The sequence below is a fragment of the Calliopsis andreniformis genome, chromosome 7, assembly GCF_051401765.1.
Source record: "Calliopsis andreniformis isolate RMS-2024a chromosome 7, iyCalAndr_principal, whole genome shotgun sequence".
NCBI lineage: Eukaryota > Metazoa > Arthropoda > Insecta > Hymenoptera > Andrenidae > Calliopsis > Calliopsis andreniformis.
In genome coordinates this window covers 7,566,491-7,588,008 of record NC_135068.1, presented here as the reverse complement: position 1 = coordinate 7,588,008, position 21,518 = coordinate 7,566,491, and the positions used below count along the sequence as shown (strand labels likewise).

The following is a 21,518-nucleotide window of genomic DNA, read 5'->3' as shown; positions in this document are numbered from 1 at the left end:
TAAATTTCTATCTAAACTGCTATCAAGCTCTTACATACGCAATCACAGTCCCTCGTCCCAGTACCCCCCACTCCAATGACCTTGACCTTCCTCCATAAGGACCCCTATAAACATTCAAGATCAAAGTCCCGAGGGTAGCAGCTAAAGCAAAATCTCGCGCGAATCTCGCGTATCGGCCGTCACGCTTGAAGAGGAACCGCGAAACAGCAGAAGACGGGGGGAGGAGTGGGAGGTAGCGTGGGCGTCGAAGCAGCGACCATGAGGAACAGCGTCGGCTCAAGGTGTCAGCGAGCGGACGCAGAAGCGTCCGTCAAGGGGGAAGAAGAGGGTTTCCTCTCGCGATCACGAGCGATCGACCAATCGCTGTCCGTTGGCGGGGGGTTGTGCCATAAATGTCGCGTGGCGAGTCGCGGAAACTCGCCGACAGGTCGGCGCCACCGTACCGACGTTCGGTATACTAGTCCACATTTTTGGCGGCAGCCGCCCAGTCTAAGGTCCAATCCTCGAACCGAACGGTCGTCCGAAATACTTAGGTAAAAAAGGGGCAGCCTCCCATCGACCACCGGTCAAAAGCTCGGGTTTCACCCAATCTCTCGATTTTTTTTTCTGGTTCTTTCTCGTATCTTTGTCCCCCCCACGTTATTTACCGATCGGTTCCCTGAAATCGATCCCGATCGAGACTGTGCCACGTATCACACGGGGAACACCGTAAGTTTCGGTAGAGAAAGGGAGACCCTGTGCGCCCTCAAGTGCGATACTCAAGGTCGAAGACGCTGAAGACGGTTCCCTTTGAGAGAGGGAAGATCCTGGGGATCTTGTGCCACAGTGAAAAAGGAAGCGGCTGACCGGACGTGGCTCACCGCTGGTTACCCTTCTGCGTATATTTAGTAGGAACTCGCTGTTTAACCTGAACAGAATGCACTGGTTTTTATCCACTCACACGACAGGGTTTGAGTATGCTACCCTGGCTTGACGTGCATCCCTTGGGACTAATCGATATTTGTTACTAACTGTTCTGAGAATAAAGCTAATCGCACTGCCAGCATGCTGGTGTCTCTGATTCAAAAATGATAACGATCCAACTACTAAGTAAACGCTTATTGTTAAAAGGCTTAACAAATGGAAAAGATCGTTACTGTTTCATGAAGTCAAAGACACTTATCTATTACTTTTGTAACATGGTAATATGCATGATCCTATTCCTCCTTGTTCCACTTGCTTCCCCCTGAACGTAACACTCACGATTTCAGCAATAATCTTTAGCAAAACCTTCACCCCGGATATGTGATCACTTTCATTACAGCTGGAGGCACACATAACCGGGGTGCGCCCAAAAACATCGACCCTTCGATCTGGGTGCAATACTAACGTCGGGCATCAGTAATTCGTGACTGGGACAATAATGAAAATAAAAACAGTGCGATTTAAACAACCACGTTGCGTCATCGTCCCAGTATCCAAGTGCGTTGTCGCAAAACGGTCGGCAGAAGATCGAGCAGTGTCTCCAGTGGCAGTTTCGCAATTTCTCGTTGCGGGATATACTGAATTAAAATTCTAATTTCGTGGAAGCGCGTTGGCAACAGTTGTCCCGCGGGGATCTCGTTTCGCGTAGGATTTCGCATGTCGCTCCAAGGCAGACCTCGGCGAGGTTTTTCGTGCCACGGGACACGGTCCGATTCCCGTGCCAATCACAACCGGATTGTTTATAATAATTGGCAGCGACTTGTTTGGCAGTTATGTAACGGAGTGCCGTGTACGGTGTGCTTATAATACTGTCCCGAGTAAAAATAGCCGTGTCGAGTGCCGCCAAGTCCGTTGTGTCTGTTATAGCTGCTCCCTTTCTACTCGTTAAAACGTGAAACACTTTTTGCCAGCGAACGACGCGCCATCTACTATGGACTAGTTTTCGCACGTCATCTGACTCGTTGCGCGGTGTAACTGACGCCATGTCTCGAAATTAAATCAGAATTATGAAAAAAGGTGGATTTTCGTTATAAGCTCTTTACCACATATCTCATTTCTTGGAACTTTCGATGACGTTAGAATGAAACTAACATATACAATGGTAGAGTAGGTTTCTTATTTTATATACTCTGGTTACTTGAAGCGTAGTGTGAGCTTATATCGAGTGAAAGCGTAACACAAAATTCCAGTAAAATTGTTTGAGTTTTGTAAAATTTTGTATGGAATAGGGATTTCTGTTAGATCATTATTGTTTACAAGCTTATTGCTATATCAGTATAGTGACTACTCATTATAGACTCGTCTCTATTTTCCCCATTTCTTGATACTATCTTCAAGCTCTGCACTTTCTCGTTTTTGTTCGACTCCAAATTGAAACGATCTCGAAATATATCTCTCATTTTGTGGAACTTTCATGCTATAATAGTATTATGCTATAATAGGAGTTGCGAGATTACAACGAGTGTACAATTAGTACACCTCATTTTGGAATTCTCATTCACACTTAACGAAACAAAAATTAAGTGACACCATGCACGAATTATCCCTAAGAACGAGTTCTCCTCTATAAGTTCAACAATGAATTATGAGTCTATAACGAGTACCTTTTAATTTAAAACTTTCATAATTGGACTATTTTTTCCTGTTTCTTTTTCAAGCTGAGAATTTTTGCGAGGAATCATACGGATAAGATTACAGCCTACCGAGACACGCTCCAGATTGCTCATTCTCTTAATATCATAGAGTACGTCACAAGTGCCAAGAGGCGCCTCGCGCCGCTTGACAAGTTAAACTGCGCGTCTGACCGAATTAAGGCGTCACTACTTTCAATCGCATCCGGCTAAATATAACGCCGCGGGAGGGCTACTTTCTAACCGAAGTTAAACTTCGATTCCCGAACGAAAACAATTATAGACGACACCCACTGCCAATCTCTCAAATTGAGGAAAAAATATTTCACTCTGAAATTTTCTAAACTGGCAACAAAATAATGTTTGGTGGATGAAATTCAACCCTCGAAAGCTAGAATAAATTGTTATATAATTGGTAGGATGAGATCATCGACTCCGATGAAAGAAGGAGGAAGTTCCGATGAACTTTCAATCTTATCCCTAACGACATGTACAGGCGTGTTCCTTTATTACCAAGATCTAATTCAGAGATGGGTCAGGGACCAAAGACCTGTAGCTATTTTTGTTTAATTTCCAGTTCGTACAAAATTCGCCAAGGAGCTGTAAATCTTTGGTGGAGAGCTGTAAAGTGTCAGACACGACAATTCTATTGACATTTAGCGTGCCCACCAAATGTCAGGTGTTTCGAAGGTTTTCTGGTTATTACTAGAGCGTTAGCTCAAAGCCCAGGTGCCATATTCCACTAAAACTGTTTCTCGCGTTTTGCCTGAACGTGTGGAGTTCGTTGTCTCTTCGACTGATAGCAAGAGTTCCTCCATCTGAGGCAGACACGCAAGTTTTCTTCGGTTCTGAGGTGTTCTTGGCTCTATTTCGCCTTTTACCTTCAACGAGTCACGCGAGAGGCGACTATAAAACTTGAAGAAGCATGCACTCAGGGAACTCGGTCGCTCACTGTCAAAAGTTCAACGCAAATAGGATTTCTAATGCACCACTATGTGGAGGCATAGTCGAGTTTGAAAATTATAGTGACATTTGATCGGAAAAATGAATATGATTAACAAAAGGTTAACTAAACATTAGGGAATGTAGACATAGACTTTAGATCGAAGTTGATGACTTGCTGAGCTACTGAGAATTGTCAACAGCAGGTTTTGGGTCATATAGTCGAAAGCAGTGATAAATTCAAATTGACTACGCTGAGGAGATCTATAGACATTGAAACTAAAGGTTAGACATTGCTTCAGTAATAGGTGGACGCGTTGTTTAATTCAATTGGTAGAAAGACTAGGTGATGATTATTGACGTGATTCGGTTCGTCATAACTTCAGTCTTCTCGAGCAGAACCTCAGAATATTTAGGACACTTGTGATCATTACTGATATTTCATTTGTTATTCTAGTTTAATTAGACACCTAGATATATACTGAAATATCAATGCCAGATATTGGGTCCAATCCTTCACTATATTAATTGCATTAGAGATTTAGTGATTCTACTGATAAATCAGTGCCTCTAATTATTTGGATTAGGTCCACGAGAGATATCCCTATGATTTATCAATGATCTATTACTGTGACGTTCATGATGAACTTAGCTCTACTCCCCAGTAGAGCTGGTGTTCCCACACGAAAACATACTTCATCAGCGTCCAATAGCGATCCTCCTACGATTAATCCATGACTAACTTCCTGAAAAACCTGGTGATATTAATGGATCCATCAAGGAAACTTTATCTCTAACTTAGTACACTGAATCATCCAGTTAGCTAGAATCCACATCCACTATTATCAAATATGTGACAGAGGACATATATTAACAGTGTTGACAACTATGAAGCAACAGTGCTGACTCAGACAATACCCAATCACACCCAAGAGTTACACCCAATTGATCCAACCGTCAATCACCTATACCTGGCAAGGATACCTAAAGCGACAGGTGGAAGAGCACCTATCACCTGTGATCTCGGCGTCTACTGGTGGTCTGGCAAACGTCTCAATTATTCAATTCTTTTGTTCTGACTAGCAAACGTCCACGATGACGCACCGAAGTGGAACGCACGGCGAAACTATGCGTCTATGTACCTATGAAAAGCTATGCCAGTCAGGGCGTATTTCAGTTTTTGGACCTACGCCCCAGATGATTTGCTTGACCGCGCCGCGTGTATTTTTAGAGGCCATCTAGATTACACATGCCTCCGAATGGAGGGGAATATATCCACCTTCTCTGTTCGTATTTCCCATCGCATCTCGCCTCCACGCTATTTTTCCTTCGCGACGGAACATTAGGAAATTAACCATCTTGCTACAACATGCAAAAATATCTTCAACTGGCGGAGGTATCTCTGCTGACTAATATGGATTAACTGACGATACAGAAAAATTAGTGACTATGTGATGACTCGTACAGAACAGTTTGCCTTTGAGCAGTAGACTGAGGTAGCAAGACTCTGTGACCTACTACTGCCTAACTAACAAGACTGAAGATTTAATTCTGAACTTTTTATGACACCTTAACGCTGGGTAGCTAGGTAAGCACTTGGCTAAACGATAGCTAAACGATAGAAAGTGTGACAATTAGGTGATTCTTACTTTGGCAGTGTCACTGGCATAGGAAGAACGATGGCGATCCATGAGTTCAAGAGGGTCACTCGTGACCATTTAATGGGTCATTATCGTCGAGACGATGCGCCGCGAGTATAAGGGAGTCCATCCCAATGGGAATTCGTGAAAATCGGTCAAAGTCAGGCGGAGACTCGTCGACTATGCTGCCTTCGCGTACAGCTTGGATGTCCACCTGTTTCCGACTAAAAACGGACCGGGGCCCGGGCAGCCTAAATATAGCGACCGCGAATCCGGGACTCTTACGTCACGAAGCATCGTTTGCAACGACCACCGAGCTTTCTTATTTTTCCTTTTTCCCCGAACTATTCGCCCCTGTACTACTGCTGTCGATTTAGCTCGCATCGATCAATAGCCGAATGTTCGACGAACGGTTAATAACTTTTGGTTCAGTATTGGAGGTTAATGTTATTTAGTATCTGAGCACGAGTACAAAATTGTTTGGGAGCTAACTGGTTAAGAATCTGTTGTTTCTTCGAGCTACGTTTTCTAACCTTAATTTTTCTATGATTTTCTTTGTCTTCTTTTGGATATACGGTCTCAACTTAAAAAATTAAAAGTGGACACTAGAACAGAATCATCAAAAGGAATAGAATTTTTTCTAAAACCTTGTAAAAAAGTACTATCAGATCCAAATAGTAGGTTCTATTGTATGCAGACGCCTATGCATCAGTTGTGCAAATCTTTAAAAAATATCTGCTCAGTGTTACCATATAAAGAACGTTTAAATGAGGAAACTGATCTCCAAGATATAAATACACGAGTTAATGAATCATCCTAAGACGAACTGAGTTGTCCACCTTCGATTTTTTATTTAAATTAATCGAAAAAAATTATCACAGAAGGTTGGTAACACTAGTTTACACTGTTTCGCGTCATTTTTTGAATCATAAACAGAAGAATGCCCATAAAAGGCATCGTATTGAAATACCAGAACCTAACCTTCTAAATTCAGAACAACCACTATCCTAACCTCTCTAAATCGTACAAAAAAAAATACAAACAAAAAACTTCTTAATTTTTAATACCCCTTTTTACAACTTTATGATCTCTTTAGTGATTCAACAAGTGTCAATACACTCGCGCAAGTTCATTTCGAATCCACGAAATTCCTCGTCGATTAATTAAATCACCAGGAACGTTCAGTGACCAAATTAACACTCAGAAATTAATTCGCACGGTCCGAAATAAACGCTTAATGGGCGGCGATTACTTTACATTACGTATTCCAAATTTACACGGATGACCTTCGATCGCTCTTGCTGGGAATGAAATAGGAATACGTGCGAAAGCGTTCAGATGATCCAGGCCGAGTATGAAGTGCGCGCCTCGCTAATTTTAGCGGGCCGGCGTGTTGCGTCAACAAAAAGAAAAGCCGACGCTGCTGTTTGTGTCGCAGTCCTCGATTGGCTGGCCGGCGGAATGCCGCGGCCAATCGTGATGCGCGTAATACCCGCCTGGTATTCGAAAACGAACGCGTCAGCGATTTTTGAATGCCCGCTCCAAATTCAGTCTTTCTTCCCTATCCCATTCAATTCACTGTCTCATTGATGTCACTCCTCTCCCTCTCTCACTTTCTTTCTCTCTCCCTAGCTCTTTCTCTCTCCACCCCTCTCTTCGTTCTAGGAATTCTAAAATATTAAGCAATTTAGAAACTTTTGAGTAGAGATAATTTAAAATAGATTTTAAATAGAAACTGTTATAGAAGGGGAAGGAGTTAGTGTTTCAGAAAGAATTAATTGTGAGACAGAAATATTTTCTTCTGACAGTTTTGTAGATACACGATTGCAAAATGTTGTAACGTAAAGAATGATGAAGAAATCGACCGTGAAAAAAATACGCGCGACTATACTTAGAGAACGACGCGATGCCAACAAACGCCCTCGCGGCTTTTATCGTCGATAATTTTCTTATTTTTAGCGCCGTTGACAGTCTGCTAGCGTTACACGATCCTAAAATTGTCGAATTCGCGGCGCCATTGTACGCTCCGCGTAACATGAAGTAATCGGGGCAACGACGACAATCGAGAATTTTTGAGATTCAGATTCTACATATGTAGTTAATTTAATTTTGATTTTTAAAGGGAATAACATTTTTTTCTATGAGTCTATAAGGTATACAATCTTCTATTTCAAAGTATTTCTCTAGTTTCTTTCCATTTATCGAAGATTAGATTTTGAAATTAATTAGTGACAAAATTTCTCTCTTACTTTTTACATCTCACTGTTTAACAATTAAATTTGTTCAATGGAAAGTTTCAATAGGTCGTAGATCTTCCAATCCATTTTAAAGCAGATCTATTTACACAACCTGCAAACAAAGGAATGGCAGAACGAATTTCGCGTGATAATGGATTGCGGAAGTGGCGTAAGATTTGCGCGAATAAGGTTAAGGAAACACTTCTAGTAACAACAGGCTATTTGATCGCTAGTAATGCAATCGATGTGCTTTCGAATGTAGGGCAACGCTTCGAAACGCTTCGTAATTAAACTGTTAATCTTCTGCTTGATTTTGTTGCAAACATAACCTACCAAGTTACAAATACCTACGAATACTAAATACTGAAACATGTGGTATCATGACATACACTATTATTAACACAAAAGTAGTTTAGAATTAAATAGAGGTACTTAAAAATATCTGTACGTGGAATACAAAAGTTAGTTTACAAACTTTATAGTTCAAGGAGTTATGGGATCCTAGAGGGCAGCACCCAAAGCTAACAATAAGTTCCATAGGTTCTATAAAAAAATAACTCTATTATGTTCAAGTTCCTACTTTAAGATCTATGATATTAACTAATTATTTAATTTAGAATATAAGGGAGGGCAAACTTCGTAGAGAATTTAATTATAGAATTATTGTGGATCTTCCTTCTCTGGTAAGAATTTGGAGAACCGTGGCACAGTTGATCGAGACAAAAGATTGAGTAAATTATGGAAAAATGGATCGAAGACATTTAACAGAATTTGTATCCATTTGTTTCAGCGAACGAGTGTGGTTAGCAGTTCAGTAGAGCGGCAAAATGGACGCGCGCTTTAGAAGCAATCTCGACATGATTGGGCGCAATGAGCCCATCACAAGGAAAGCCAAATTCTGGCAGAGTTATGTTCGAGCCTTAAAAGGTAATCCTTTACATTCTTTAATTAACTGTTTCAGACAAAATATTAGAATATTAGAAGTAGCTATGAGGAACTAGACAATTCAACAAATAAAAAATGATGAATATTTTAAAAATACCATTTCCTTCTAATTAGGTTGCAGCAATTTCTTTCAGTCAAAATATGTGATAGTAAAGTGATTCTTTAATGACAACAGGCACTGATGACATCAGAGCACCCGAACACACGCACAGACCCCGTGGCATTTTCCCTGAGCTGCATTCCCTGAGCTCCACCTCGTGGCCATTCGGAAAATCGATCTTTGAAAACCCCCTTCATGCGGCTGATCGCATCAACGTTCCTGGTTACAGGTATGTAAATTCGACGAATTGTATCCCAAAAGACCACTTCAAAATTTCACCTAATACTAAGTTCAATTTCTGGAATGAGAGATTTGACTACTTTTTCCATGCGAGGACAACAGTAAGCGTGGCCGTAAAATAATGGTCACTTTAGATACTAAATTTCAGAAAACAGGATTTTTCGATAGTCTAGAGAACTTGAATAAAAGACAAATTCTGGTTGAAATTTCAACTTAGAAAATTAATTTTCTTTTTGAACTATCGTATAGAACCTAGCAGAGTAGCAAATAATCAAAAACAGTCGAAACATTAATCCCAAAATTCATGAGTTCATATCCAAGAGTTCATATCTCTAGCCTAACACTAGGGTCCTCGATTTCGTTTTGCCAGGTTTAATTAACAAAATTTGTTTTTCGTGAAGGTACCTGCCTGTCCACCGTGAGATCTACGGTTATACCCCAAGGCAGATCTACCCGCACCAATACAAACCTGTAGAACGCTTCACCCCCGGTACGTACTAAAGAGCTCTGAGCAAAAGTCCAAAGCGAGTGAAAGAGAGAGCGAAAGAGAGAGAAAAAGAAAGGAACGACGTCTATAAAATAAAGAATCGAAAGCGCGAAACGAAACGAAAAAACTAATAAGTTTGATCGCTTAAATGTCGAACGAGAGAGATTCTTAACGCTACAAAAAAAAAGGCTACGAAAAAGCGAGAACGAAAGAAAAAGAAAAAGAGCAATAAGCCAAACACAGAGGAATGCACGAAAAGGCATGGTAGAATGTTGAACGTGATCACCGATCGTCACTCTGTACCCGGTTCTAATCCAGACGATCGAAATAACACCACCGCTCGTTCTCGGGGTTCTTATCTCCCTAGTCGATTAAGTTCTTGTTAATATATACATGTAACCAGGTGCTTTTGGCTTCTGGACAAGTTCTGAGCGGAAAACGAATATTAGAAAGGCAAAAGACAGTGACCATCGGAGGCACGAGTATTCTGAAGTGCTATGCTGAACTCTACGAGTGTTGGCCCAATCCCCACCACTGCGTTTCGCGCATGCGTCGACACTGGTCACGTGAGCCAAGCTGCGCAGTGGTGGCTGCGCCTCAACGCTCTGGCGGGCCAAAGCTCGTGAACTCGAGTATAGCATCCCTCCGAGGCCTTTCGCAGAAGCCAGAAACGCCACTCGGAGGATCCGTTTCGTACCCTAAGCCCTCCACCTTTGCCTGCACTCGATCGTTACTAAACAGAGAGAAAGAGAATGCAAAAACTGGGATGCTCCCTTGAAAACCTTCTATGTATCCCCTCCGACGATGTGAATGCGTATGCACTCGTACGTGTCGAATATCAGGCCGTGTTAGTTAACATCGAGGTCATATTTATTGATAATATCCGTGTCTACCTTCATTACCATACCATATGCAAACCATACGTGTTACACTAATTATTACTCCGCACACTTTGTATCTAAGTTGTTATTATACTTATGTCGCTATATGATGAACATTGCATCTACATACGTATAAATATAATATATATATAATATGTTTAAATATGCCTAAAGACTTGTCTGCTTCGCGACTTAATTCCACGAACGGACGATCCATCTCTGAAAATGCTTTTAAAAGATTTTCCCACGAAAGACTGATACGAATCCGACGGAAACTCATCGGTACCTCTGTTTGGGAGCAACATCCACTGATGAACGACGCTCCACTTAACTAGTGTCTCATTAATCGCTCTCATTTAGTCTGCGCTAAAAGCGAGCGATGTCTCAGTCGACTAATTAATTTAGTGATTAACTTGTAACAGGTGGCCAGAGCTGGACGTTAGTTGAGAAGTGTAACTCGGTTGATGTTTCAATAAAAAACATTCACGAGTAACATAAATGTAGGAAACATTTCATCGATCATAATTTTACTAGTCGTAACTATATGTGGTAGCTCGAAATTAATTTCTATCAAATGATTCGCTTTTTAGTGTCGGTAATTAAAATTTCATTTTATACAGTGGAGATCTATAGTAAAGCTATAGTTTGACAAAATTTTAAGTTGTGGTTTTGTTCTATTAGCTGGGTGAGCTGAAATACTCCAAAACGTCTTCAGTCGTGTCGCTTCGGAGTTCCAATCGTGTCAGCTCCGGAGCTTCATGAATTCCAATCAAAATATTTAATAGAAATAATGGATTAACCTTCAGATTCGTGAGATATTCTTTCTAATACCGACACTAGATTGTGAGTTACCTTGTACAGTACTCAATAGTAACCGCGCTGCAGCACAGCATAACTGAATGGCGTGACTCTTCAAACGTAAATAATAATTCTAAACCGTAACATAATTTCGATTAGAACAGTAATACTACATGATGCGAAAAGCACTAGATAATCAAATAATACCGATAAACATGAAAAATAGATATAAAATTAAATTTCTGAAACTCTGATTGGTAGTGAGTACTTAAATAAACTAAATCATGGCAAGTATAGTGAACTTAGCGTAGAAAGCGAGCACCTCGCGACAGATTAACCTCAGTAACCAAGTGAAGCATCGGTGGATGTGCGACGAAAGTCGTCATGATCGAATGGGAATGGAGCATTTGACGACAGACGAAACCAGGCACCATGGGTCTCCTCATCGCTCATCGACATCATCGTTCATCAATGACGGCTCACAAATCCACTCCCATACGTCTCGTGTCCTGAGCTGTTGTCATCATCGTTCGTAAAGAAAGAGCAAGTGAATCATTTCTCGTTGTCTTCGTCGTCTTGCCCAATGACCACCACACGAAACTGTTAAGTCGATCCTGAGGGACTCACGGATCACGCATGCAGCTCTGATTCTAATTTCTCTTACAGGCACTGACAAGTGGTATTTACTCAAAAACGTCGTCGATATGAGCGGCCTTAGGCGACTGCAAATTACACGAAAATGGCAAACTAAAGAACAAAACGTGATCACCAGCCGTGTACGGCTAGGCCATTGCATAAGAAGGAAGGACTAATTCTGGACACCTCCCCTAACCGTCAACTAATCGTCTACTGGATCTAGCGATCAACGTCTTGAGTTTGGAGCATTCCAAATTGGGTCTCTGCAAGGTTTAGAAATAGCCTAATGGTGAAGGGAGTTTAATTCCGATCACAAGGTGTAATTGAGGATCAAAATTTCGCTCTATGCGTTTACTGATAGACAGGACCCTTGCGGTGAATTGAATGTTTCAGACTGAATGGATCTAATAGAGTGTTAAATGTTTACGCAGCTGCAGTTGCCAGAGCTCAAGACGTCGATTGATGGCTTTAGGAATTAACTTCTAACTACAGGTTACGCTAGCTGTTGCACAATCACTTTGTTACTTGGATGAGTGTACACTGCTCGGAGCTGGGATTAGAGGATTACGTAGTTAACCAATTTATACCTCATTTATAATAAGACTAAGGAACTATTGCGTTCATTCTTGCTTTTTTATTGGGTTCACTGGCTATCACTTAACCGGGGATTTAGAAATCATGAGTGGACTCTCCTATTTGCTAACAGCACCTGGCGGTATCTACATGGTCACCATGCCCAGCACAGTTTAACTTCAGTAGTCCAATATTTCAATGATCAAATAATTTTAATACTACTGTTTAAAAAAGAATTTAAACACATATTTCTTGTGACTTGATCTCTAATTCAAAGTCAAAGAGTCTTAAATCATTTTTATAAATATCAGTATATGGTGAAATTGATGTATAAACTTCTAGCTAAAATATCCCTAGGATCTAGTAACTTTCTGCTGCTATAGCTCTTCAGTAAGCTATGGTTGCTTTTCGGAATTTATAAGAAGAAAACAGAAAACTCCTAACTCTTCTGAGCAGTGTGAAAGTTTTATCACCCAAAAACCAATTTGAAGATTAAATTTCAAGAATTCAACAAATACCAACAAACTTAGACCCAGATTCAAGCATATAGCAATTGGCCTGCATCATTCGCTGCACCCTAATCAATCACCCTTAACGAACTAACTATTTTACTGACCAATCCCTCAGTCACTGACAAATGAAAAAAAAAACGACTACACGCAGTGCTTGCATCCGTTTTTATCTCCATCGATGTGTTCGGACGATCGTCGAGAAAATTTCGCGACCGTGGTCCAAGGAAACCACGGAAGAAGGGATAACCTCCGATTGAAGCCATCTAGAAACAGTGGCCAAGAATAACAACGAACAAACAAAGGATGGCAACGATCTGATTGTTCACAAGCACGAGACAACTGCTGTATATTGTATACACTGACTTGTAATAAAATTAAAGATGCCTCAAGAAACGAACACCTTTTTGCTGATGATTTTTGACAATGGATTTTGTCTATTTTTTCTGGAACCAGTGTTTTCTTGCGATTTTTCGCTACTTTTTTGCGAGCTATTTTTGCGACGCGACAGATTTTCGTCACGTTTCGTGAACTCTCTTTTTCTGAATTTCGTGGGAAGATGAAGCGTTTGGATTTTTTTCCATCACGAGGAACTATTTTGAGAATTAACTCTTGCAGCCGAGGTGGAGGTCGCAGTTTAATTCGAAGCTAACAGGCACCTCAAAATTGGATCGAAAGGCGATTTTGAATGCCTGGCGGGAAATGAGAGTTAATCGCAGAAGGAGAAACAGAAGATGGAAAGAGATGTAGTGGATGAATTGAGAAGAGAAAACTTCCTGAAAGGGAAGAGAATAGACACAAAACGGAAGTCAATGTGGCTGCCAAACTTGAAAAAGCTGGAAATTTTCTCTCGACGCTTTCGCGTTCTAATTTCTGCCATCGTTTTTTCTCCCTTCAACGTCGTTCCTTGTTTCTCTATCCTTCTAAAAGAAACGAATTTCTTTAAAATAATTTTACGACGATTTTGAAACAACATTTTTTAGGGACGACGTAGGGAAATCGATATCCACTCTAATACACGCTCTAATTGGCAATGCGCAAGCGAGCATCGAGTATTCTTTGTACTAACAAGCAGACAATTAATTAATACAGTGCAATTAATTACCAGATCCAGAAATTTCTATCTTTTTCAGGAGATGGCATGTAATTTTTCTTTGAACCCCACCCCATGCCAACCCCAGCTTTAGTAATCCACCAACCCCTAGTGTTATTTCTTTCCTCTTGCCAAACCTCTACATACTAATCGACCGTGAAATTTATCAAAAAATATTCATGAAAGTATATGAAAATATTTATATTGAAATTGTAGAATAGTAGATAAAAGTTGTAAGATGGATGGACATTTAGACGACGACGACGACTATGGGACAGAGTCAATTGGACAGCTGGGATCACTTAAACGGGGTACCCCCACTACTATCTATCCAGGCTCCGCCCACTGCGTTTGGGGAGGAGCTAAAGGCGCGCATGCGCTTTGTTCTTTCAATAAACAGATTTACGTGAAATTAAAGTGAAAGTGTCGTAGGAATTGACTCTGTCCCTCTATAGTTTCATTAATTCGAGCTCTTAGTGATTAACAGAAATAATTCTCGCGTGAAGAACATTTTACGAGCAATTCGTAAGTGATCGACGGTAGTGACTAAACAGTGTCTCAGTATCTAATAATGCAGTCGAGATTTTTTGGAAATTTCAAAGCGAAACGCAGCTTTTTTCGTCACCTCTCCGTGGAGGGGGGGTAGGACGATTTTTTGAAGCGGTTTTTTGTCCCACCAGGTTAGTATGCTTTTTCTCCACGTGGCGTCGTGTTATTTTTTGTGAAATCATCGACGTTTTCTTTTTGTTGTTATTCAGCGAAGGGTAGAATCGTGGACGCTTTAAAGCTTTCGAAAGCTAGTTTTAGATAAAAGGAAACACGCACGGCTTACGAAGGACACGAAACAGGGACAAAACCCTTCCACCATAACACTTTGCGTTCCCATTAATTAATTACACCTTTCTTAAGATTAAAATGCGACAGGCTGATTTATTCATATATCGTTCTCTTCTGAAGCTTTCATATGTTGCATGAAACTACAGGGTGATCCAAAAAAGCGAACAAAAGAAACACAAAAATCATAAGAGTTGGAGGAAAATGTGCAATTAACGAGATCTGAGTATGAACTCTGAAATTAACCATTTAGTCATTCATCCTCCACTATATCATCATACTACCCCCATCACTTCAATTTTCACCCCTTTACACCACCCATTGTATTTAAATACTTAATATAAAATTCAATTCATTTTCATTTTTTCAGCCGTTTCTTTCTTTTGTATCACCCTGTATATACTCAATAAAAGGATGCATCTCAACTAACACAAAATACATCTTTTCTCGTAAGATAGATGCTTGAAGCTAAAACACTAAACAAGAGAAAATGGAGCACAAACGAATACCTGATTCGGCACATTCTGGCCAGAAATCGCGTTAGAGTCAAACCGATAGTACGCACGGTCTTTTTTTTATATTAGGTGTCGTGATCATTCGTAGATCGTAGATCATGGTACATAGAGTACGATCCGTTCAAAGACGAAATGGACGAGAAGGAGCTCGAACTTTTCCATAGCTTAGTAAAACGTTATGTGGATTTGTTAAGTTTACTTGTAGCACGTTCTCGACCCAAAAAAGGATGCAGTTTCATTTCTAATAACTTATAAAATTTAACTAAATTATTTCATTAATTTAGGAAGCTTCTACAAAATGTTGAATAATATTATTCTAAGCAAAATAAATTTTAGATGAAATTGTGTTCTGTGTACACGAGGGTCCAGTAGTTTTAAGTCGCCCTATACATATTGTTAGGAATTCTATATCTCCTTTTTTCAGTCGAAGACGTCTATAATCTAGAAACGAAAGGTTGAGTCGAATAGAGTGTATATTCGACACCATTTTTCGTTATTTCATACTGAGATTACAGAAGTGTTACCTAGATAGAAAATGCAATATAATTTTACTACAGTCTTGGCTTCTCACATGAAAATTAAATTATGAAATTTAACGAATTGTTTTTGTAATCTCACTGTGTTTGTTAAAAAATCAAATGTCGAGAGATCTAAACCTTGTCAACAATCACACAAAAAAATAAATCAGTATTTTCTGTAAACTTCACTCTTGAGAATCTAAAATCTAAAATCATATAATAGTTGAAACAACTTATTGATTTCTCGACATTTAATAAGTCTTTTTAGAGCATTCTCGAGAAAGTCAACCTTTGATGAACTCGTTGAAGTAACTAATTTTACAAGAATAAAAAAAATTTTTTAGTTGAATATATAAGAAAAAAGAAAAATCTGTAAATTTACTTTAAAATTTGTTTAGACAATTTTCTAATCTTCTGTACTTTAAACATGCATCTGCATGTAAAGTTTGTCTACTCCTGTTTCTAAAATTGTATTGCACAAAACATAGAAGCTTCTAGATTGTTAAAACAGCTGACAGCTGACAGTTGTCAGAGAGCCATGAAATCATTAGAGAACATTGTCTAGATCTCTAGGTCAAAAGGTCCTTTAATTATTTTGAGCAACACACGTTCAACGAGTTCCCGGGTTAGCTAGACAAGAATGCTTGTTTCATTGCCACGAATTTTTGTTTCATTGCCATAAATATCACAATACAGCGAAACCGTTCGACCCTGAGCAAGCTTGGGCCGATCATCTGAACCGTTTGGCAGACATCGACAAGATGTATCCTAGCAAAACGCCTTTGCTGTCTCGGCATATAAGCCCTCCGCTCAGTACGAAACGATTGTTCGACATCCACGGTGAGTACTCACTGTCGCTCGTGTCTGACTTGTTAAACAATTGCATCATGATAGCTAGGAAGGCTTCAGGGATCTCTAACTTTTTGCACTAATAACAACTTAAGGGATTATTTAATTTAATATAGTTTAATAAAAGTGTAGTGACCAGAATTTTCAGTGGTGACCACAATAAGTGAAAGATGTTGTAGTGAATTAAACTTTAACTAATTTAAGGTGCTTTCGTGGGGTAGTTTTGGACAATTATGTGTGAATTATCACCGTGAATGTGATTGTGTAGAGCCTTAAAAAATATAAGATGATCTGAATTTTAGTGGGACCAGTCTTAAGAGTATGTGCCTTGAATTAATAAAACATAAAATATTACATTTTATGTAGAATTCTATATTGAAAATTAATTTTTGAAATTGAACTATATGGAGAGATATTAATGGAAAGCATATGTATTTTACATTTTGCAAAATGCAGTTTCTTATTTTTTTAAGTATATTTCATTTTTATAATTCTTCAAAGTATTTCTACTGCTTTAAGTAGTACGGTCAAGCATTGGTTAGACGCGTGCCCTAGTAGCTTAAGTAGTATGTACAAGCAATAGTAAGACATCTGTCCTAGTAGCTTAAGTAGTATGCTCAATCATTAGTCAAACATATGTCCTAGTAAATTAAGTAGTATGGCCAAGCTTTGGTTCGAAATTTTCCTAGTAGTTAAGTAGTATTGGTCAAGCATTAGTCAGACGCTCACTCTTCACCAAATATCTCAATATTTTATCTCTCTTCTATTTCAATTTATTTAAAATCCTCTCGCTCACAATACCACAACGTTTAAAAAAATTTTAATCAAGAACTGAAAAAAGCCTCAGACTTTTAAAAATTTTGCCAACTATTTTAAACCTTACTGATACTTCACTGGCACTTCATTGACCACTAAGATTCAGATATCTCGAATAAAGTGAAACAGTCGCAAGTTCTTGCTTTGGTTTCAGGCAATCTGGTAACTGACGATTTCTTACCATCCATCCACTCGTTGCTTCGCAAGAAGCCGCTGTTCGATCTCCTTGAGCCATCACCAATGGCACCGGTCAGTGCATTCACCAGGGACCCGTGGTGGTACCCAAGCTACGCTCCCTATATCCCAAGCTATGCTCAGAGGAGTACTCCCTTCTATTTGAGGGACAGCTACCTTAGCCCCATAAAACGTAGCTATCTATGGAGCCGACATCCAATCAGGCCTTTCGGTACGTAGCCTTTTGCTTATTCCTGTTAATGTTTTTGCAGGATAATCTTCATCTGGAAAAATAATACACACCTAAAATAGAGAGACTTCAGAAGTCAGAGAGACCACTTATTTTTACAGTGCCATGAATAATTATAATTAGAGGTCTCGCAAAATTTCATTGCTTTAGGTATAGTAAACAGTATTTAAATTATTTGTGGACCAAGCTATAATATTTTAGAGATTTCAAATCTGTTTATATGTAGGTATTTGTTTTTGAAGTACCAAGTTAGGAATCTGAAAATGAATTTATTTTCAAGTTACCCCACTTTTCCAGATGAAGAGGCACATTCTGATTTAGCTTGGCAAGGAGGGTAATACGTTATTGATTTTATCTTTGAGAGCTTTTTTAAGACACGGAAGAGACACGGAAATACACAGATCAATTTAGTGCAATACATTGCTCAATAGATTGTTTAATTATATAGGTGCAGTAGTATTGTAAGTTTGTCATGCGTTGCGAAATCGAAGTTATGGATACAAATATACAGGGCCTGCAGTGGCTTCCGAGTGTCATTTTAGGATATATTTTAAATAATTAAACTCGTAAATAACATTTCTTTAGATCCTATCCTTTTTTAAATTTCACTTATTCTTTATCTTCTAAATTATTTTCCTTCAAAATAGTCTCAAAATGGCGGCTCTGGAAACTTCTGCACGCCTTCATAGTGTACTTATTTTTCATCAAAATACAAATTTAAACAACATTGTCAATATTCGCAACATTACTATCTAGTCATATACTTTATAATTATTTTGAGATCCTCTTACATGGACATTCGATTTTTTTGATTACATAACCAATTTAGATTTGAAAAATTAATATTTGGCATTATTCGGGTATTTGTTTACCACCTGGCTCGCGCACAGATATTGTTCTTTCTTTAAACTATAAAACTGATAGCAAACCTTGCCAAACTAAATGCATTTCACTATCGAGCCAAGTGTTTCTTATTTTTAGCACTTTTAGCTAATCAATTAAGCATTTTGTATTCAAACATTAAAAGCACATTATTTTTGTCTTCAGAATTATATAACATTTATCATTGCAAATATGAAACGAGGATCAAAAAATAATTTATAAGTATTAATACAGTAAAGTTTGCAAACTTCGACAACAGTGTTGCTAGAATCGCAATATTATGCCCTTCAGAGGCTTCCATCAAGAAGCCATCTATGTATTTGCTAGATTGTTCCCTTGACAACATATTTATCGTACACGTCGATAAACCAGTACTTGTTATCGATATTGCAATCAATTGATAAACTCTACTCGGTCGGTAATGCAGAGCCAACAAAAAAGAACTAGATGAAACTAACAGGCCCAAAAAGACTAAGTAAATTCAAGCCACAGCTGCTAGATAATCATTACTCAGATGAAATAAAAGATCCATCGAGTGGGTACACAAATAATATGGAACACGTATCTTACATTTCAGGAGCGTTATACTACTATTATTCGCAGCCAGTTCCAGTATTTCACTTTACCCGCCCGTGGTACAATAAACGTACCACACATTAAGAAACAAAGTGAGCGATAAAATTGAAATAGTGGTCAAGTGTTTTTTTGTCCCCCCTCACCCTTGAACGTTAATACAGTGTCAAATAATCGAATCACAGACGATGACGTCATCGCTGTACATACTGGCTACGACGAGATGTATATTCACGATTAACACGCAGCTAAACGTAACAAGCATTAATATAAAAAAGAAAAGATCTCATTTCGAGGAAACGGCCCATATCTACGTGAGTCGTTAAGATTGGCCGAGAACGAAAATTCAAAAGAATACGTTGTCCCTAACCGTGTCATCAATATCATCAAACCACTTATCTTTGTTCATGACACGAAACCAACCATCAAATTAAACAAGAGAAAGAAATGTGTCCAAACAGCGCCACACTGCTGTCTTTGTACGTGACTTACGCGCCTGAATTTGAACGCCCCCACCCTCTAATAGGTCTTCGATCGTGCTCCTCTATATGTATATGTTACTCAACTAATATATGTATATACGCGTGTACATGTACCAACGAGATCGAGCTGTCCCCTGCAAATAGGAACTTTTGCCTTTAACGAGTCATAATCAATTTATCCAAATAGAAACGCTGCTAGATCGATAGTTTGTGTTTGCAGGCGACGTTGGACTAGATGCACACAAGCAGTGGCGACTTTGGTTGCAATCATTTTTCCAGAGGAGGAATCACATGCTTCTCCCCTGGGCAATTTGAGAACTGCTGGTGTGCGTCTGACCTTAGAATTTTAACACGCAACCTTCAGGTGTGCACTAGCGAGTGGAATTATACTACAGGTCGACTTTTATATTAAGAAAGTCCCAGGTTAATTTTTGGTCGCTTGTGCACACCTAGTTTTACAATTAGATCAGTGTTTCTCAAAACTCTTTAGGTTATCACCCGCCTGGGTTCTTTTGAATTATCCCCAGCGCCCTCTACTGTGCAACGTATCTGAATCGTTTGAAAATTGAGCAGTTTACCTGCACATGTTTTAGAGTTTTGATGTTGATGAATAAAAACTGTAGTTTCATTTTCAAGTAAATATTTAAAATCCCCAGAATGTAGAAAACAATTTATGTTCAATTTATTCTGAAATTAGTTTTTGAGGAACACTGCTTTAGATGTTACTGGATATACTATGTTAATGTACCTGGTTAAGAGTCTCCATTCCTCTGTACTTGAAAAGTATTCTAATCCTTGCACTCACTCGTGTCCCAATATCACGCTTTGAGAGTTCTACGAACCCGTGTTTCGTCTTCGGTGTCTACCCTTCGATTAGACAAACGTAAACTTGGTTAGCGCGCAAGGACCCTCGCAAGAGGGTCATTGTTTTCCGGTTCGTACGTGACCTGAGAACTCTCGAAGCCGCGTAATTTAATTTCTCTTTATTGACCACGAATTGTTTTTTGCAGCTTGCGCCTACTGATGACTGTGTCGCCTCGCATGGAACGCGTGACACAACTAAAAACGGCGAAAAAAGAAAAATAAAGCCACGAAAAAAGAATGAAAAAAAATATTATAAAAGAGTATTCGCAACATATCCCGAAGAACAATTCGACACCTATTGCCTGACTATCTGTCTTACTTTTCTCACAGTGCGTATCGTCGTCCACGGAGTTTTATTTATTGACAGTCCCCGTCATCAAGACTTGTTGTACTCTTCATACGTGCTGTCTACAATTGAAAATAAACACTGCCCAAATTTTACTAGAAGATGTTCTTTTTTTACGCGGGAACCCCCGATATGCAATTCACATACCTTTTTCTTTTTTTTAATTTTAAGATAGATGTCCCAGTAGTTGACCATGTCCCGATACTTAAACTCTAACGTTAATTTTATTCAATTTTAGGCTTAAATTTCAGTGTGTTAGGTATACCTAGTTGAAAATAAAAATTAATGTCATGAAATATCCTCGATTTCTGAGAATTCATAAAGTAAGGTAAATAACCCAATACCTGGAGGCTTAAGTATCACGTGATTCAGTAAGTAGACAACCTAAACTAAAAGACAACCTATTTTCTGTTTTGTATTATTTTTTATTATTTACATTAGAATTGAAACTTAAAATTAAATGAAATTCGGGATAGTATCCAGGTACTGCAACATAGAGGTTATTTACTCACTGGAACATTTGACATCTTAAGCATTTAGGTATTGGGACATCTACCTCACAGTAAATTAAAAAAATATTTGCACAGCCAGTAATAATTACACATACAAAAATAATATATTAGTAGAGATTGTTCTACAAATGAAAATGCTGCATAATAATGCAATAATAAAACACCTATGAAGGGATTTCTTCAGCTTTTCTCATAACATATTTTCTTATACAGAGTTACTACATGAAA

The 21,518-nt window shown here is 38.9% G+C and overlaps 1 protein-coding gene and 1 long non-coding RNA gene across 4 annotated transcripts; both read left to right on the top strand.

The window, feature by feature from the left end:
* The first annotated feature begins 392 nt into the window (after nucleotides 1-392).
* On the top strand, nucleotides 393-20,739 carry Mf (myofilin). 2 transcript variants are annotated; one of them, XM_076382736.1, is made up of 8 exons: nucleotides 393-533; nucleotides 8,204-8,340; nucleotides 8,534-8,687; nucleotides 9,100-9,188; nucleotides 16,239-16,382; nucleotides 17,362-17,613; nucleotides 19,091-19,181; nucleotides 20,579-20,739. In XM_076382736.1, exons 2-7 carry the CDS (start codon nucleotides 8,241-8,243, stop codon nucleotides 19,171-19,173), a joined length of 822 nt encoding a protein of 273 aa, XP_076238851.1. In that variant the 5' UTR covers nucleotides 393-533; nucleotides 8,204-8,240; the 3' UTR covers nucleotides 19,174-19,181; nucleotides 20,579-20,739. The 2 variants fall into 2 exon arrangements, with proteins under 2 accessions (XP_076238851.1, XP_076238852.1); XM_076382737.1 differs by lacking the exon at nucleotides 393-533 and adding an exon at nucleotides 867-887.
* Nucleotides 4,675-5,970, top strand: LOC143181980 (uncharacterized). Of its 2 annotated transcripts, none has more exons than XR_013002371.1 (2): nucleotides 4,675-5,124; nucleotides 5,208-5,970. It is a non-coding gene; the product is annotated as an uncharacterized LOC143181980 (long non-coding RNA). The 2 variants fall into 2 exon arrangements; XR_013002370.1 differs by having other exon boundaries at nucleotides 5,194-5,970.
* Nucleotides 20,740-21,518: the final 779 nt, after the last annotated feature.

Excerpts from the sequence above, each read along its gene's own strand:
- Mf (XM_076382736.1), top strand. The coding sequence starts at position 8,241 with ATGGACGCGCGCTTTAGAAGCAATCTCGACATGATTGGGCGCAATGAG. Across the intron at positions 8,341-8,533 it reads TTATGTTCGAGCCTTAAAAG|GCACTGATGACATCAGAGCA; the intron begins GTAATCCTTTAC and ends TAATGACAACAG. Across the intron at positions 17,614-19,090 it reads ACATCCAATCAGGCCTTTCG|GAGCGTTATACTACTATTAT; the intron begins GTACGTAGCCTT and ends CTTACATTTCAG.